This window comes from Cervus canadensis, chromosome 12 (assembly GCF_019320065.1).
Source record: "Cervus canadensis isolate Bull #8, Minnesota chromosome 12, ASM1932006v1, whole genome shotgun sequence".
NCBI lineage: Eukaryota > Metazoa > Chordata > Mammalia > Artiodactyla > Cervidae > Cervus > Cervus canadensis.
Window position 1 is genome coordinate 57648013 of NC_057397.1, and position 19876 is coordinate 57667888.

Sequence of the window (19876 nt, forward strand, 5' to 3'; positions counted from 1 at the left end):
AGCAATACCAGTGGAAATACATTGGTGAGCATTCTCACACTAGCTAGATTTTCTGACAGTAAACCAACAGAATGTACAGACATACAAGCACTACCATGCTCTTATTTCCAAATCTTAAACTGCAATCAAATGTACCAGTGAGACAAATTCAAATTTCTTAACAAGGCATAAATTATCAGTCAGTCAGTCAGTTCAGTCGCTCAGTCGTGTCCAACTCTTTGCAACCCCATGAATCGCAGCACACCAGGCCTCCTTGTCCATCACCAACTCCCGGAGTTTACTCAAACTCATGCCCATCTAGTCGGTGATGCCATCCAACCATCTCATCCTCTGTCACCCCCTTCTCCTCCTGCCCCCAATCCCTCCCAGCATCAGGGTCTTTTCCAATGAGTCAACTTTTCACATGAGGTGGCAAAAGTATTGGAGTTTCAGCTTCAACGTCAGTCCTTCCAATGAACACCAAGGACTGATCTCCTTTAGGATGGACTGGTTGGATCTCCTTGCAGTCCAAGGGACTCTCAAGAGTCTTCTCCAACACCACAGTTCAAAAGCATCAATTCTTCGGCGCTCAGCTTTCTTCACAGTCCAACTCTCACATCCATACATGACCACTGGAAAAACCATAATCTTGACCAGACGGACCTTTGTTGGCAAAGTAATGTCTCTGCTTTTAAATATGCTATCTAGGTTGGTCATAACTTTCCTTCCAAGGAGTAAGCGTCTTTTAATTTCATGGCTGCAGTCATCATCTGCAGTGATTTTGGAGCCCAAAAAAATAAAGTCTGACACTGTTTCCACTGTCTCCCCATCTATTTCCCATGAGGTGATGGGACCAGATGCCATGATCTTATTTTTCTGAATGTTAAGCTTTAAGCCAACTTTTTCACTCTATAGATGGTTCTAAATATTTAACAACTGACACAACCATATAAAATATGTGTCAATGTATAAATTAACATTAAAAATAAATTTCTTTTTTCCAAATAAACTGTATAGAATTCTGCTGTGTATAGTAGTCCCTCCTTATCTGCGGTTTCGCTTACTGCAGTTTCAGTGATACACGGTCAACGGCAGTCCAAAAATATTAAATGGAAAATGTTTATTTCAAAAACAAACAATTCATAAGTTTTAAACTGTGCACTGTTCTGGACTGCATGATGAAATCTCAAACTGCCCTGCTCTGTCCCATCCAGGATGTGAATCATCCCTCTGCCAAGCTCACTCTGCCAATTTGTCACTTACTAGCCTGCATGGTTATCAGATCAACTCTCACAGTGCTTCCGTTCAAAATAACCCTAATTTTACTTAATAATGTCCCCAGAGCACAAGAGTAGTGATACTGGCAATTTGTAAGTGCCAAAGAGAAGCCATAAAGTGTTTCCTTTATGTGAAATGGTAAAAGCTTTTAATAATAAAAGAAAAAATAGTATGTTGAAGTTGCTAAGATCTACTGTGAGATCAAATTCTCTGTGAAATTGTGAAGAGGGAGAAAGAAATCTGCACTAGTTCTGCTGTCACACCTCAAACTTCAAAAGTTATGGCCATATGCATGATAAGTTAAGATGGAAAAAGCATTAAATTTATACAGTATTTTGACAGAGCACATTCACATAACCTTTATTACAGTATAATGTTGTATGTTCTATTTTATTATTAGTTATTGTTAATCTCTTATTGTGCCTAATTTGTAAATTCAACTTTATAATATATAAACTATATAATACAGGAAAAAACATAGTATATACAGAGTTTAGCACTATCCACAGTTTCAGACATCCACTGGGGGCTGTGGAACAAATCCACAGCGGATTAAAGGGGACCACTGTAATAAGAGCTATAGCAACATTATACACTAGTCATTGTAACAGTTTCCAAATCATTTGCTAAATTTTAGAAGTGCTGATTTAACCTTTCTAAGGGGGCCATGATTTGATATTGGGAACCATACTAAGCTTCTCCCAACATCTTTCGCATTAAAGTGACTGTCACGAGCCGCTGCTTCTGCACGTTGCTGAAGCTGTAAGGTAGCTGGGCCTGCCGTCTGTGTCACCGTCACACAGCATACAGAGGCTAGTGCTTCCCACCGCGCATGAAACCCCTGGGTCGCAGGACCCCTCCCCCAAAACACGCTGCCACAAAAGCGACCTGCACCGCAGCCTGCTCCATCACCCCCAGCAACAGGAAATGCTGAAGGACCAGGCAGTCACGACGGGCCTTCCAAGGACCACGTTAATCCACACCATGCTTACAGACTGCACTGGACAACATAACATTCTCTCAATAAAAGTCACCAATATGCATGCAAGTGATTCGGTATTTTAATAACTAGTGTCTCTGTTACTGGTACATATCAGCTGAATACCAGTCCTTCATACAAGGTCCTTTACAACTGACCCCTGCCAACTAGCCTCCGTGCACCTATCAATATAGGAATAGTCTGAATGGCTGGTGACAATAAGAGCACCAGTGGCCACTGTAGTTATGACAATTAACATGTTATAGCAATTCATGGCTCGTGGGCACTTTCATTTACAGTGTCACCGTAACCCTGTCAGAAAGATACCACAAACCCTAATTCCTTACCAATGGTTTCAAAACCCAAAGCTCTGAAAACAGAACTTTTTTTGCAAGTTTGGGCCAAAATTCTTGATCTAAATGAATTATTAATAGCATGAGGCTTTATGTAATCTCTATTTAACCTACTTATAAATATTCACATGTTTCACTAGAGAAATATAAATGCATTTGCTTAGGGGCTGCTGTCCTGATCCACTAAGAGTTACATATTTCTGTGGTTGCACCTTTATGTTTCTAAAATCAAAAAAAGGGGTGTTGTTGTTATTATTTAGTCGCTCAGTCATGCCTGACTCTTGTGCAACCCCAGGGACTGTAGCCCACCAGGTTCCTCTGTCCATGGAGCTTCCCAGGCAGGAATACTAAAGTGGGTTGCCATTTCCTTCTCTAGGGACTCTTTCGGACCCAGGAATCAAACCTGCGTCTCCTGCATTGCACAGAGATTCTTTACCGCTGAGCCACAGTGGAAGCCCCAAAACTCAAAATACCTGAATTCTAAACCACATCTGGCACCACGAAATTCAGTTAAGGAATTCTGGATGTGTGTTTTCAATCTCTATTTACAGAGTTTAGGGAGTTGAAGTGATTTCGTCAGGATAACATAGATTGTAAATGGTGGAGCCAGGACTCTAATCCAGACACCTAAGTCTTGTTTTATCCCCTATCCAAGACAGACCATAAATGAAAAAAGAAACCTTTCTCTGCATAAAAAGATACATCTCACAGTTCACATAATATCATGTAAGCATAAGTTAATATAAAAATTTTAATGCAAAAATTAAAAATCAAAGTCTGTATCTAACCTTCAAAAATACATTCCCTGCTGCTTAAATATTAATGTTTCACCCTCTCTATTTTACACAAATGAGTAAAGTCATTGTCAGATTTGGGGTCACTCTTCCAGAAGTTAAGAACACCATCAATTTTAATGTTGACATTATTTTTCACTAAAATTCCTAAACACTACAAAACAAATTAAACAATTTAAAAAGAGAATTATAAATAATTATCCTAGGAATTGACAAATTTTCTGATACCAATCCTGTCAATTCTGTGGTAGTTATATTTTTCAACAAATACTTCAGATTTTCCTTCTGACCATGGTAGGATTGCACTTTTCTACCGAGTTAGGCATGATCATGTAACTTACTATGGCCAATGAAATGTGTACAGCAGTTATATATATTTTTCTGAGAGGAAACTGTAAGAAACAGTCTGCAATTGACTGCTTTCTCTCTTCATCTGCTCTCAATGTTCCATACATCTTCTCCACCATCATCCTGTGTTCCAGAATGAAAATGACACGGAGTAAAGACCCCAGGCAACCCAGATAGAAACATACAACATGAAAAATAAACTTGTATTGTTTTAAGCTACTGAAATTTGAGGACAGCACAGCCTACTGTTAATTTATAAGTGTATTGCCTCTTAGCTCCTAGTTAGTCCATCTTTCTTCATCCTACTTAGTAATACTGAATCCGGACTCTACAACCCTTTCTCCTTTCGCAGTTGGAGCAATGTCAAGCTTCGTCAGTAGAGGGAGCCGGAGCAAAAGGAAGAAGGGGCTTCTCTTTCTGGATCTGGGAATTCCGTTTTCCCTGCGATGCCTGGCTGTCAGGAGCTTTCAGGATACCTACCCAGCAGCACTCACTCTCAGCACTCACCCTCACCAGCACGCAACACGTTTCACCAGCACCCAGCAGGAACTGATCCAGAAATTTCAACAGCATCCCAGCAGGCAGTATCCCAGTAAGTCTCACAGATACCCTATAGGTGGCTTCCCAGTGACTTTGGCTAAGCACATTAGCCAACTTCGCAGCAGCCCCACCGACACCCCCACAGATGATTTCCTGCCTATCCCAGCTGGTGGCAGCTCAATGGGACATCATCACACCTTCCAACAAGGGCTGAATTTCAGCCTTAGCCATGGGGGAACAGGCCTCTTCCAAGTTCGTTCCTTCCTTGAGTACTCAGCCTCAGCCCTAAAGAAGGTGGCTGCTCTCTGCTACAAGTTAATAATCCTTTATATTAAAATTTCCCTATTCAAAGTATTACTGCAGTTTTTGTCTTTCGATTGGACAGTGATATCTAGTCTACCCCAACATATAAAACTACATGCTGCAACATGAATTTCTATTAGTGGTTTTGAAGGATAACTTTGGTTATTTTCTTTTTCTGGCTATTTCATAGCTATTTTTAATATTTTATGTATCAAAGTTAAAGCAGTTAATTGTATTTTGACCACTGACATAGAATTTAAATCATACTAAATACTAAATACTTCCCTCGTGACTCAGCTGATAAAGAATCCACCTGCAATTCAGGAGACTTGGGTTCAATCTCTGGGTTGGGAAGATCCCCTGGAGGAGGGAAAGGCTGCCCACTCCAGTATTCTGGCCTGGACTCTGTATCGTCCATGGGGTTGCAAAGAGTTGGACACGACTGACAGACTTTCACTTTCACTTTCAAATACTACATGCTTTCATTAAATCAGACTTATTGGCTAAAAAATATGAGAAATAAAAATAATATATGAAAGCACATTTATTGTGGGGTAAGAAATAGTTCTTCAACCAAACATGTCAATGAAAATTATAGTCATCAAAAGATTAAATTCAAATCTTTATTTACTCATACTACAATATAAAGTTTATACTGAGTCTTTTAAAAATCAGTTTATATTCAGTCTTTTAAAATCAGATAATGAAAATATTGCATTTGGAAAAGTTTCAATACTCTTCACTATGTTAGTCATATGGCAAAATTACATATTCCTCAATCTATAAAAATAAATCCAATTATTAACTAAAAAGACTACTCAGGAAGAGTACTTAAGTGTTTCTTATGTGCAGAGCCAAAAACAATTCTCATTGCTTGCCCCCTGCCCCACTTCCCATTAAACCAGTATTTTAATTCAGGAGGAAACAAATCAAAAGTGAAGAGCACATTGCCAGTAATTTGAGGGCAATAAAGTATTATAAACCTATGGAAAAGTAAAACTATAAAATATTATTTCAGAGGTATTCTAGAATGTGTGTCTCTAATACAAAATACATTTTTAAAAATGAGTAGCTCAATGTCTCCTTTATAAAAGACATATATCCAAACTTATATCTAGTGGCACTTACTAAAGAAGTATAAGGAGAATAATGACCACCAAAGAGGTTCATTTTCTAATCCCAGGAAGGTGAATATATGTATCCTTACATGGTAAAAGAGATTTTAGAGATGTGACTAAGATAGGAAGATTATTCTGGACTATCTGGGTGGGCCCAATCTAATCATAGGAATTCTTAAAAGAGAAAAATCTCTCCCAGCTGTGGACAGAGAGAAAGGCAGTGACACAGGAAGGGTCAGAAAATGGCATCATGAGAAGAATTCAACGCTCCATTGCTGGTTCTGAGATGTAGGAAGCTATGAGCAAGACTAGAGAAGAGGTCTCTAGGAGGTCAAAACAGCATTCAGCTGATAGCTGAAGGAAATGGGAGGCTCAGTCGTTTTTCAAGGAACTGAATTCTTTCAACAGCCCAAATGAGCAAGAAAACATTCCCTCCCACCTCACCCCGAACCACCACAACGCCCCCACCCCCGCCCCCGGCCCTCACCCCTACCCCGGGTAACTTCCAGAAAGAAATACAGCCAGTTCTTTTGATTCTATCCAGTAAGACCTATGTCAGACTTCTGACTTACAGAACTGTATGATAATAAACCTCTGTTGTTTTAAGCCAGTAAGTTTGTTAGTAGCAGAAAACTAATACAAGGGACAATATTTATAACCTTTGAAGATCTAGGTCATACTTTATTAAAGAATGTAGCAATGGCTTTTCAACAGGTATTAAAATATTGGGTGTTCATAAAAGTATTTACTGAAAATAAAGTAGGTTGATTCCCAGGCAAGAATACAGGAGTGGGTAGCCATTCCCTTTTCCAAGGGATCTTTCCCATCCAGGGATGGAACCCAGGTCTCCTGTATTGCAGGTGATTCTTTACAGTCTGGGCCACCAGGGAAGCCCCTTTCATAAAAGTATTTATTGAAGATAAAGTAGATTGATAGTCTCTATAGTTATCAATGCTTCCCTCTTTCAGCTAAATTATTTATTTAACAAACACTTACATGATGTTTACTATGTGCTAAGAAGTCTTCCAAGGGCTTTACAAATGTAAACTCAATCCTCATAACAGCTTATGAAGTAGGCATTATTATCCCCATTTTACAGATAAAGACAGTAAGCTACACAACTATCAAGGAACAGAGCTGGGATTAAAACTTAAGCTCGACTGACTCCAGAATTCAAGTGCTTCAGCACTAGGCTAACTGTTTTCCGTATGAGACTCAACAGCAATGTGATAGAAAGAGATTGAGTTTTGTAGTTAAAAGGATCTAGGCAGAGATCTGTGTTCTGCTACTCATAAGCTTTGTAACCTGTATCCTAGCACATAATGGACACTAAAGAAATGTTCATTCCCTCCTTCAACTCCTGCTTGCAGTTTAGAGATACATTCAAATTCAAAGAAAACCCTATATGGAACAGGCTTAAGAAAAAAACTGAACACTAATCTTAATTCCCAAATTTGCACTTCTCTTTCCTCAGGTTTACACATTACTTTTCAGATCTCAGCTAAGACAACCAATGGTATAACAACACATTTCTAGGGGTACTCTAGGCTCTCACTATCATACCGACAAAAATATATTGGAATCTTGCCATAAAAACAAAATCACAAAAAAGGGGGGAAATTTTTTTAAGATTTAAACATGAGGTATAGGTAAAGTCTTTTTGATTGAAGGTAATCTTAGCCATAGAATGAAATGAAACAGCTATTACATGCACTTTCTGGTTCATTTTTTGTCTCAAATTTGTTACCATGTTACCTTGTTCTTGTTAACATGTGTGAAGAGTGGTCACTGGCCATATATTAATACTCTTTAAGCTAATGTTCTTTATATTTGTTATCATCTAGAAATCAACTTTACCATCTCATATTCTAGACATTGAACCTGGTCTTAACAAAGATGCTTTGTCCTCAAGGCTGCCTACCCCTACAATATCACCATTATTATTGCCCAGAGAAATCTTTTGAGGGGGAGGTAGAATTTTCTAAAATGCTAACTACTATTTCAAATAAAGACATACTTGACACTCTAGCAAAAAAGTAAAGTATCTACTGGCACACCAGCAAAAGGTGGCTTAATCTATCATGCTGTGCTGTGCGTAGTTGCTCGGTTGTGTCCGACTCTGTGATCGACCCTGTGGACTGTAGCCCGCCAGGCTTCTCTGTCATTGGGTTTCGCAGGCAAGAATACTGGAGTGGGGAGCCATTCCCTTATCCAGGAGATCTTCCTGACCCAGGGATCAAACCCGAGTCTTCTGATTGCAGGTGGATTCTAAGTACAAATTCTGGTGGAATATGACTGCTTGGGCTTACATCCTAGCTCCATACTGAAAACTCTGAGCATCCAACTTAAGTCTTCATTTTTTTCACCTGTAAAACTGGGAAAAGTAATAACTGTCTCATAATATGGTTGTAGTGGTTGAATCAGATAAATATATAAAATAGCACAGTAAGCATTCAACAAATGTTGGCTATTGAGTATTAAGGTTCAGTTCAGTTCAGTTCAGTCGCTCAGTCGTGTCCGACTCTTTGCCACCCCATGAACCACAGCATGCCAGGCCTCCCTGTCCATCATCAACTTCCAGAGTCCACCCAAACCCAAGTCCATTGAGTCGGTGATGCCATCCAACCATCTTATCCTCTGCCGTCCTGTTCTCCTCTTGCCCTCAATCTTTCCCAGCATTAGGGTCTTTTCAAATGAGTCAGCTCTTCGCATCAGGTGGCCAAAGTATTGGAGTTTCAGCTTCAACATCAGTCCTTCCAATGAAAACCCAGGACTGATCTCCTTTAGGATGGACTGGTTGGATCTCCTTGCAGTCCAAGGGACTCTCAAGAGTCTTCTCCAACACCACAGTTCAAAAGCATCAATTCTTCGGCGCTCAGCTTTCTTCACAGTCCAACTCTCACATCCATACATGACCACTGGAAAAACCATAGCCTTGACTAGACAGACCTTTGTTGACAAAGTAATGTCTCTGCTTTTTAATATGCTGTCTAGGTTGGTCATAACTTTCCTTCCAAAAAGTAAGTATTAAGGTACTCAAAGTATAATAAAATAAGAGTTATATGAGCACAAACAGTCATCTAACCCAGTTTCCAAAGTTGGAAACCTAAGGTGAATCTCAGTTAAGAATCAGTAAGACTTAGCCAGGGGAAAGTGGTTAGTGCTTTCTAGTCAAAGAGAACAGTATATGCTAAATTACAACAGAAGATGGAAAAAAAAATAGGGAACTCACTTCAATACAATTAAAACAGATAATGCTCATGAAAGACTACCAGGATGTAACACTGATAAAACATTACAAAGGGACTTCCACGATAGACCTAGAAGTTTGGACAATATCGTAAATGCAACGGGAAGGCACTAAAGAATACTAAGGATATTAAAATGAACTGTGTCAGAGTGTAGTACTATTACAGGGAGGCTGGACCAGAGGAAGTGAGCCTCAAGTAAAGATCCTTGTTTAGAAATGATTAAGGAAAATACAGTAAAGGCATGAAACAATGCAGTGACAATGCAGATGAATAGAAACAGATTTCAAAGATATTTCGGAGATAATAAAGATAGGGTTTGGTAACTGATTATATTTGAGGGCTGGGGAAGGGTGAGGAAATTAGAATGATTACCATGACGACCATGTTCACTCTGACCTTTCACTTTCCTGCTTTGGACAAGGCAATGGCAGCCCACTCCAGTGTTCTTGCCTGGAGAATCCCAGGGACAGCGGAGCCTGGTGGGCTGCCATCTATGGGGTCGCACAGAGTCAGACACGACTGAAGCGACTTAGCAGCAGCAGCAGCAGGTTTCATTAACAAATGTTTATTGACTGACAACTGTGTGCCTGGTACTACACTAGGCATAAAAAGATGATTAAAACTTGGTCCCTGACATCAAAGAAACCAGTTATACTAATAAGAACATAGAGATTAGCAACTAATATTGAATATCAGAAACATTATAAAAATCATCTACAGAATGATACGAAAATTGAAAGGAGAGACACCCAACTAGTGGAAATACATCAAAGAGATGTATTTCTTTACAGCAATGGAGCTGGACACAAAACAGCACATCGGGAAAAGAGCAAGAGGATGTGCATAATCAAAGAACATGGTACACAGATGGATTTGTAAAAAGATTACTATGATTATATAGAAGGAGGTGGGTTGTGAATACCTAAAGTCACGATTCATTCACATTCATAATCCAAATAAATTTTACTGAACTACAATGTGTCAGTCTGGGTCCTGGTAGGAAACAGACGGCATAACCTGAGTAACTAAGGAGAGCTTAATAAAGGTACTGTTCTACAAAGATGTGAGCAGGGTTTAAGGAAACCAACAAGAGACGGTGCAGTATGGCGGCTGGCAATAGAGGAAAGCAATTTCCAGAACTGGAAGAAAAGAGCTGTACTAAGAGGGCCACCACACTGGTATGGAGGAAACTTGGGAACAAATAACCTGATGTCATTCTCCTTCCATACAATCTGCCAACATCTCACATCAACGGAAACCAACTGGAGGTCTAAGAACAAGGGGACCTGCTGGGGAAATCCATAGAGGTCAACTCCTATAGTATACAGCAAAGTGGGGGAAAGTGAGTAGATCTGGAATGGTGAATGGGAAAATATGTAACATGCAATGATAAAATTCAACAACATTCAACTGTATCTCCCTCTGGTCTTATAAAAATTCACCTCCCAATTCTATAACTCTTCCTACACTTCAATTTGGAGACAGAGTTTAATTATTAGCCTTCAACCTGCAAAACTTTTAACATGAAGCTTCAATTTGTTCTAAAATGGATCCTTAGCATTGTGAATTCTTCTGTCTCATCATAAGTATATATGCTATTTTAACTCCCTGAGCAACTATCTCTATTAAGGCACAGTGTAAGCATTTCTCCAACCTTCAACAACAAATCCTCAGTTGGGGTACAGCCAGCAACTTGTCACCAAGAGGATGGAAAAGACATTTCCCAATAAATTCTGCATTCAAGAATCAATGGCCATGTTAAGACTTTCGTTAGCTTAGACCAATCGTTGAAGAGAGATCAACCTGTAATAACAAAATTCAGTGCCCAGCTGGCACTACTGGTAAAGAATCTGGCTACCAATGCAGGAGATACAAGATCCAAGTTCAATCCCTGGGTCAGGAAGATCCCCTGGAGAAGGGCGTGGCAACCCACTCCAGCATTCTTGCCTGGAGAATTTCATGGACAGAGGAGCCTGGCAGGCTACAGTCCATAGTGTCACAGAGTCATCAGCCAGAACTTAATTACATTAACTCATCTAGATACAAGGGGAGACGGAAAAGGTAGGACTAGACAGCTACTGCACAGAAACTCTATGAAAAAGGAATATAAATCTTTGAGGAACACCTATCGACCTCCACAACAAAATTCACTTTGACAGAAAAAAAAATTGTGTTAATAAAAGCATTAACTATTTCAGCTTTTAGTCAAAAGGCATTACGTGTGAGTGACATGTGATAAAACAGATTTTTCATGTATGTGCCCGAGAAGCAAACCACTACAACAGTTATCATAATAGACACCTCATATGCCAACAAAACAAGATGGATGTTAGCAACATCTCCATCTGTCAGCTGAACAATACCAAAGTACTAAATATCAATAAACACCATTGTGGTTATATTGCAACCTAGCTATATTATTTAGTGTATCCTTTTTTCCCAGTTTTAGCATCCCAGAAGCCTAGTTGCAGGATATGTGAAATTGTTATTTTTCCCTCCCAGATGAACATAGGTTTTCTTGGAAGAAAAAACACTGAAGGGCATACAGAATTCCATCTTCTTCCTGTGTGTAAAGGAGCATTTATCCAGCATCTCTGTTTAGCAGAACCTATATGTGTGTTACACAAAAATATTAAATGTTTATAACATATAAACCCTATAAAATTCTTAATTCTAAATGCCTTAAAAAAGCATTTAGCTAGCATTATGTTGTATGGAAAACATAAATTAGAGCTTTTGAGATGCATATATATAAAAGTTGCTCATTCTTATACTAATTTATACTATCTAGTTGTCCATCAGTTTTCTGGTAACAATTTTAGACAGAAAGTAGGAGAAACAATATTATATCACTCCTGGGTCAAAACCCATTCTCAACTTTTCCCTTTCTAATAACCCTACCTCTAATCATATTTCTAGAATTTCCTATCACAAAATCCAACAAAAATTATCTCCCTTTCTTAATAAAACACTTTTTTAAATTCTGCAATAATTCAGTAAGCTCATAGGAAGAGAAAGAGAATCTTCATCAACTGTAACATGTCTTTTCCAAAGTTAATCTCCCTATATTTTCCTCAAATACACTCACATTTCCAAAAGTTCATTAGAAGTGATGTAAGAAGATATATAAAAAGAACATTTCTTCTAGTTAAATCCAACATATATAATAAAGATTGTGTAATAGTTAAAAAGAAGAAAAGTTATGACCAACCTAGATAGCACGTTAAAAAGCAGAAAAGTTACTTTGCCAACAAAGGTCCATCTAGTCAAAGCTATGGTTTTTCCAGCAGTCATGTATGGATGTGAGAGCTGGACCATAAAGAACACTGAGCACTGAAGAACTGATGCTTTTGAACTGTGGTGCTGGACAAGACCCTTGAGAGTCCCTTGGACTGCAGGGAGATCAAACCAGTCAATCCTAAAGGAAATCAATCCTGAATATTCATTGGAAGGACTAATGCTGAAGCTGAAGCTCCAATATTATGGCCACCTGATGTGAAGAGTCGACTCATTAGAAAATACCTTGATGCTGGAAAAGACTGAAGGCGGGAGGAGAAGGGGATGACAGAGGATGAGATGGTTGGATGGCATCACCGAGTCGAGGGACATGAGTTTGAGCAAGCTCTGGGAGATGGTGAAGGATAGGGAAGCCTGGTGTGCTGCAGTCCATTGGGTATCAAATAGTCAGACACAACTGAGTGACTGAACACCACCACAACCTTTGTTATCAGGCTCTTTAATAATGGTTTTTGCTAGGGAAACTGCTTCCAATTCACCTTCCCTCTCCCTGTCCCTAGCTTTCTAGCAAAGAATCTGTGTACTTAGTCTCTCAGTCATGTCCAACTCTTTGGACCCCATGGACTGTAGCCCACCAGGCTTCTCTGTCCATGGGGATTCTCCAGGCAAGAATACTGGAGTGGGTTGCCATGCCTTCCTCCAGGGGATCTTCCCAACCAGGGATTGAACCCTGCAGGCAGATTCTTTACCTTCTGAGCCACCAGGGAAGCCCATGAATACCGCAGTGGGTTGCCTATCCCTTCTCCAAGGGATCCTCCCAACCCAGGAATCGAACTGGGGTCTCCAGCATTGCAGACAGATTCTTTACCAACTGAGCTGCCAGGGAAGCCCTTGACAAAGAATGAAGTCACCTAGAAGTCCTCCAGGCATATTTTGACTTCCTAGTAGGCAGGAAAAAGAATCTCTCAAAAGAAAGGGCAGGGCGACAGATTTCATCCAAAAGTGCTACTTCAGGACAGGTGTTATTACTCAGATAACACAGAAGAGGAAACATGGCCTCAGAGAGCTTATTAATGTAAGCAAGACCTTGTAGTTATTAATTAGTGAAGTAAGGTTTCAAGTCAAAATTCATCTGGCCTGTCACACTTGCCTCCACTACCTCTCTCTTCATCACACTGTACAAATCAATTTTTATCAAGATATATTGTCAACAAGAAGATACTATTTAATTGTCCTAATTACTTTAAAATATAAAATATATATGAAAAATTTATTAGGTATGTTCTCATAAAATGGCAATGTTTTAAAATGCATTTTGAATCCTTAGAAACTACGGAGTTTCAGTTTTTGGCAATGACCATGGTTACTGCGTGTACAATAATGGTTTTTATTTAAGTCTTCATGATTAAATTACATCATTTAGATGACATGCCACACTTAAAATTTCATTTAGCTGTAAGAAAAAATATGGTATTTTAAATATCAGAAAGAGGAAGATCATTCTAAGCATATCACAAAACCCAAAGGCAATAATAATAAATTTAAATATTTTTTAAAAATCTTGACTTGTAAAATAAAGGCATAAACAAGGTCATAGAACAAGTGATAAATAAAGAGCTCCCACAAATCACTGAAAATGACCAACAGAAAAAGAAATACAAAAGGCTCTAAACAAATGTAAACGGCCCTCAATCTCACTGATAATAAGAAAACTACAATTAAATTTTAGAATGGCATATTTTCCACTAAAACTATTGGCAAAGACTACCACATACTGAGTTAGCAAGGATATATGAAAATCTCCCTAGCATATGTCACTTCTGCATACTTCCTTTATGAAATTAAATGTGACAACATTAAAATTTAATTTTTTTATTTTATACATTATAAAAATATAAAGGTTACACTTTATGACCTTTTGATCAAACAATCTCATTTCTAGGAATTTATTCCAGAGACATATTCACGCATATGGAAAATGATATATGTACAAATGCAAGAGATATAAGAGACTTGGGTTTGATCCCTTGGTTGGGAAGATCCCCTGGAGAAGGGCATGGCAACCCATTTCAGTATTCTTGCCTAGAGAATCCCAAGGACAGAGGAGCCTGGTGAGCTACAGTCTATAGGGTCGAAAAGAGTGGGACATGACTGAAGCGACTTAGCATGCACAAACACACACACATACAGGCATTAAAATGAATTAGGGAGTTATATATTCATGGCTGTGGAATTGATCTCCTAAAAACTAAACTGCAGAACATATTTGTACCTTTTATGTCCACACATGTGTACACACACATATATACATATAGAGACACATAATATTTGATATACACACATATCTACTCTTAAGCATAGAATAAAAAAAAAAGCATAGAATATTTCTGAAAGAGTATAAAATAAGCTGGCAACAGGAGTTGCCTCTGGAAAAGGAAAATAGGTAGCTAAGAAATTTTGTACCATATGTATATATTACCTATTAAGTAAAGAAATTTATAAACTGATTTTGGAAAGTATTTTAAAACTGAAATATTAAAAAATATAAAACTTCTTACCTATGTTTTAAATATAATCTAAATCATTACCTTGATCTATCACTCAATTTTTTATTTATAGTTTTCTTTTATTAGGGGAGCAAATTATCCCTTTGACATTAACAGAAAATCTAAACTGTGTATGAGAAGATAATTTACATGGTAAGAAACACATAATTTCTAATTTGTTTCAAAAACATCTCATCTAAAAGACTATGATACAAGGATAGCAGAAAGCCCAATAAATATTTACTGAAAATACTTTTCTATTGATTTCAGTGGGTTTACTTTACTCATACATTTTTTTCACATCATACCCAAAACAAACAAAAAATAGTAACAAGAACAAAAACGCACTGGAAAATATAAACTTTAAATAAATTACGCACTTTGTCCAAAAAATTTCATTTTCCAACAAGTTTGGTAAACTACTTGTTAATGAACATTACTCGAAGTTAAATCAACATTGCTTACTAGATACCTACCATGTGCAGGTGTTACGGATGCTACAAAACAGAGACTCCAAAGAAGAGTACATTTTTATTCCTGCCCTCAAGAAGTTTACAGTCTTGAAAGACAAGGCTTAAAAACTTTAATCAATAAAAGAACATTATAGATTTTACTGATACACTGAGTTATCCAAACCAAAACTGTTAAAGGCATTCATGTAAGGATTTAAAAAAAGTAATTGCTGATCCATTGAAGGATCTATTGAATATAAAAATGCTTCCAAAGTCCTAATATCTCACTCATATGTAAAACTGCAACATTTGATGATGACCAAAGACTTCCAGAATATGTGAATATTCAGCTAAGCCTTGAAGAAACTGTTAATGATTAAATATAAATAGTTTTTCATTATTCACGCTCCTTAGAAGAGAGTTTACTGTAGTGGTCTCAATCAGTTTTGACTCACCTTTCTCACTAAAAATATATCAGGCATTAACTGTTAAAATATCTATATTTACTTATATGCATCTTCACATTGTCAATCTATATATTAAGTATCAATAAAACTTAATTTCTTTCTTTTTCAAATACAGACAGAAATGTAAATATAAGTTTTAATAATTTTCTTCTTGTAATCCAGTACATCATCATATGATGCCCATGGGTATCCACACTCTACTTAGTATGAATACTTAATATGAATATTTAAACTCACAGATCATGCAAAAATATTTTCATCCAATGGTTTCAATTTTTCACACAGCGAACTCACTTTTTAACATAGCTGTTAAAAGGCAGCAGACATGAATTTGAATTTCAGTTTATTTCTCTCTGCCTATGACCTTCTCTCAGAATAAATGTTAACATGCAATTAAACAGACATCACTAAAGAGAAACAAAGTATAGTCATGACCAGGCAAATGGCCCCTAAAATGTAATGGCAAACAGCAATCATTGAAGAATATTAGTACTATTTTTTTCTTATAAATAGCATTTGTAACTTAAGAGTCAATATTGAAAATAGTAGTAAGTTGTCAAAATCCTCAAAACAATCTGTCTCATTTTTATCATTCTGTTATAAAGTCTATTCTTTTCCTAATCTTCCTTGTCTAATCTTATTTTATTATGAAAGCCAAAAGGTAGTTTTTATCTACTTTTAATTGGAGGATAATTGCTTTACAATATTATGTTGGTTTCTGCAAAAGTATTTTTAAAGACCATTAAAAATTAAAGTTTCAAATATGTTATAATTTAACCTCTAAATAGTTTCTTGTTAAAATGAATACAAAAATAATTCTGAAACCATGCATATCATTTTGAGGTATGACTCCTTCCAAGTCTAACTTAGGTAAAGATGCAAATAGATATTTTACATAAACACAAACAGATTTTTCATCAATGTAATTTCATAGACTGTATGACTATGTTCTTAGAGAATGCTTGTTTCGACCTAAACCATGCAAATATGAATGCACAAACTTTATATGCATTTGCACAGTATGTAGGTTTACACAGGAATGTAAAATACTCACATGTACCTATCTGAAAAAACCCTTTCACATTTTCCTAATATAACATATAGTTCACCTTAAATAACCCTTAATTTAGTACTCAAAAATTCATTTCAGTTTCTACATATTGGAACAATAAATAGATTTGGAACTACAGCGAACTAGCCCATAAATACCAAAATTCTGCATGCCGTAAAAAAAATAAAAACACTTCCTACATTTAAGTATGAGTCAAACAAATAAAACCACATTTAATTTGAGCATCATTTTGGCAATACTTCTAACAATTATAAGAAAAGTCCACGTTTGATGCATGAGACAAGTGCTCAGGGCTGGTGCACTAGGATGACCCAGAGGGATGGGATGGAGAGGGAGGGGGGTTCAGGATGGGGAACACATGTAAATCCATTGCTGATTCATGTCAATGTACGGCAAAAACCACTACAATATTGTAATTAGCCTCCAACTAATATAAATAAATGAAAAAAAAGACCCCCTGCACACAGCCATGCTAAAAAAAAAAAGAAATACAGATTCATATATCCAAATATCAAACTCTAAGTCATCAAAAGGTTGACACTGTTAGTAAAGTTAAGCAAAAGGTAGAAGTATGCTCAAAGAGCTCTTTAAAATAATTGTTTTATTTTTTACTAGTTGAAATAAGCTACTTAAATCTCTTACTATTTTTTTCATTTCCCAAGCCTACTAATAAATCACATTGCCAAACAACTATTCAAACCCAGAAATTAGTTTTGAAGAAGCAATTCTTTATTTCAGTTTGTATGTTAGAAGCACATTTCCTCTCTTAGTCCTTCAGTATTTTTTGAGAACTAGTATTTTTCTTGGACATGTAAAGATATTTGATAAGTTTGTTATATAATTTAAAGTAGCATTTTTCATTAAAATATGTAAATATATATGTGTAGAGAGGGTTGTTTCTTTGTTAAGTGCTAAAGAATACTGAATTCAACAACCTGTTTTTTGGAATTTACATGATTAGAGGTCAGTGTGTTAGTTCCTTCCCAGAGGAACTCTACACTTTCAACTATGTGTTTCTGTGGAGAATATGGGAAAAGCATAATTTAGAAATAGGCGACACGAAAGAACTGTCGCATATTTGGTATACAAACTGTACAAAGTAATCTTATGAATAATACATTTCTAGCAAAAAATGAAAGAATTGAGCTGGAAAAACATTAAAAAACGGTTACTCATGTTCTGCACAATCTCCTTCACGTAGTAACCGAGAAGTCAAAGAACCGTAAAATATTTAAAAGCAAACCTGCTGAAACACATCTCTTAGCTAGACTGACAAGAAAAGGAATCTCAAACGCCTGCAGACCTCGCGCTCTGGCTCTCTCTGGACAGTTCCCTGGTGCTGAAGTTACACCGTCACCAAACTGTGTTGGGGGCCTGGGTGCTGCTTTCACTGTCCCACCCTCCTCAAGATCCCGCTGCCTAGACTACGAGCACGAGAAGTAGAACTTCACAAGGTAGGGAGCATCCCAAGCTGCAGTAACGGGAGGAACTGGAGTCCCTCCGGAGCCTCTTCGGGATTAAGCAGATTTACTAGTTGCAAATAGGAAGAGCGGCAGAGCGCAGGGTGTTACACACCCGCCGAGGGGGAGGGGCTGGAAGATGGCGGCGGCCGCACACCCACCCGAGACACGATAGCGCGTATTACAGGCCCCCTCGCCCGCACCGCCGCCCTCCTGCCCGGGGCGACAGTGGGCAGCGCTGCTCTTCCCGCAGTGGGGCGGGCTGTGGGGGGCAGAAGCGCCCCGCGCAGGCGGGGCCCCGGGGGCCCCCGGCGGCCCCCGGCGGCGCCCTCCTCCCCGGCCGGCGCGCCTCCGCCCGGGTCCCGGCCCGGGGAGCACCTGTGCACGGCCATATTGGATTCCTCGCCCCAGTCACTGCCTCCGCGCGGGGGCGGCGGGAAGCGACCAGGGACGCGCGGAGCCCCCAATCAGCCCCGAGCCCCGCCGGGGCCCGCAGCCGAACTGGCCCGGCGGGGCAAGCCGGAAGGACGCCGAGGGGGGATTACAACGCCCACAGGCTCGCCGCGGCCGGCCTCAGCGCTCTGCCTCCCCGACACACACACCCCTGCGCTCTGACAGCCCCAGCAAGCTAGCCCAGGCGGCCGGCGGCGGTCGCTACCCTCGTGGCCCAGGCGCCGCCGGCGGGAAGGGAGGGCGGCGATCCGCGGGCACGCCGGCGGCCGCAGGGCAGCGACCGAGGTGGGGGGGGGGGGGGCGGCGGAGGGCAGGGAGGGAGGGAGGCGGGAAGATGGAGTCAGGTCCTTACTTGAGCACCGACTGCTCCTTCTCCTCTTCTTTCTTCTGCCGATCCATGACGGCCAGGATGATTTTCCTCTCCTCCTCCGTGAGGTGGCTGAGGTCGGGCATCTCGGGCTGCAGAGGCGGCTGAGAGGCCGCCGGGGTGGGAGCCGGGCGGCCCCGCGGCCCGACAGGAGCCGACATGTTTGGCGGAGTCCAACTACCCTAGGGAAGCAGGGAGGCAACTCCACCGGCGGCGGCGGCGGCGGTGGCACCCGCGCGGGCGGCTGGGGCAGCCTCCGGCGCCGGGACAAATACATACAAATCAATGGCCTTCAATCCCAGGCGACGGCCCCCCTCCCCCAAGATGGAAAAGAGCGGGGGGGCAGGGGAGGGGAGGGCGAGCGCGGCGGGGTGGGGGGAAGGCTGGGCTGACGAGTGCGCTCCGAGAAATGTTTCTTTTTCCCCGGGGGGCGAAGGGCTGGCAAGTGAGCTGTTGGAGCGAGAAGAGGAGCGGGAGGCCGGGCCGGGCCGCGGAGGGCGCGGAGCTGCGCGGGGAGGGTGGTGGAGTAAGGTGGCGGGGACGGCGATAAGGGTGGGGTGACTGGAGGGAGCGGGCTGGAGGGCGGCGCGCCGGCCCGGGGCGCGAGGGTGTCCGGCCGCGGCGGAGGCGGAGGGCCCCGCGCGCGCTGCTCGGGAACTGAGACAGGGGTGGCTGCGACCCAGCCCCCTGGGGGGGAGTCCCGGGAACTCGCTGCGAGAGCGGGGGAGGCAGCGTCCCGCGAGCCAAAAGGGGCGCCGAGGCGGGAGCGCAGAGGGGAGTGAGGAAGCCGGGACGAATTTCCCAGGGAAGCTGCCGAGCCGTCCCGCCGACCGACGCGTCACTGGGCTCCCGGCGCCGCGGAGGGAGGATCCCCCTCCA

The 19876-nt window shown here is 40.4% G+C and overlaps 1 protein-coding gene across 21 annotated transcripts in view; it reads right to left on the reverse strand.

Annotated features, from left to right (window-relative positions):
- The window catches only part of RIMS2 (regulating synaptic membrane exocytosis 2), a 586517-nt gene extending 567065 nt beyond the window's left edge, over positions 1 to 19452 (reverse strand). For 14 of the 21 annotated variants that reach the window (XM_043483875.1, XM_043483878.1, XM_043483872.1 and 11 more), the window contains exon 1: positions 18983 to 19256. In XM_043483875.1, coding sequence (XP_043339810.1) covers positions 18983 to 19158 — 176 coding nt within the window. In that variant the 5' untranslated portion in view covers positions 19159 to 19256. Of the gene's footprint in view, positions 1 to 18982 lie in introns of all 21 variants that reach the window. The other 7 variants (XM_043483862.1, XM_043483859.1, XM_043483855.1 and 4 more) reach the window with 1 other exon arrangement.
- Positions 19453 to 19876: the final 424 nt, after the last annotated feature.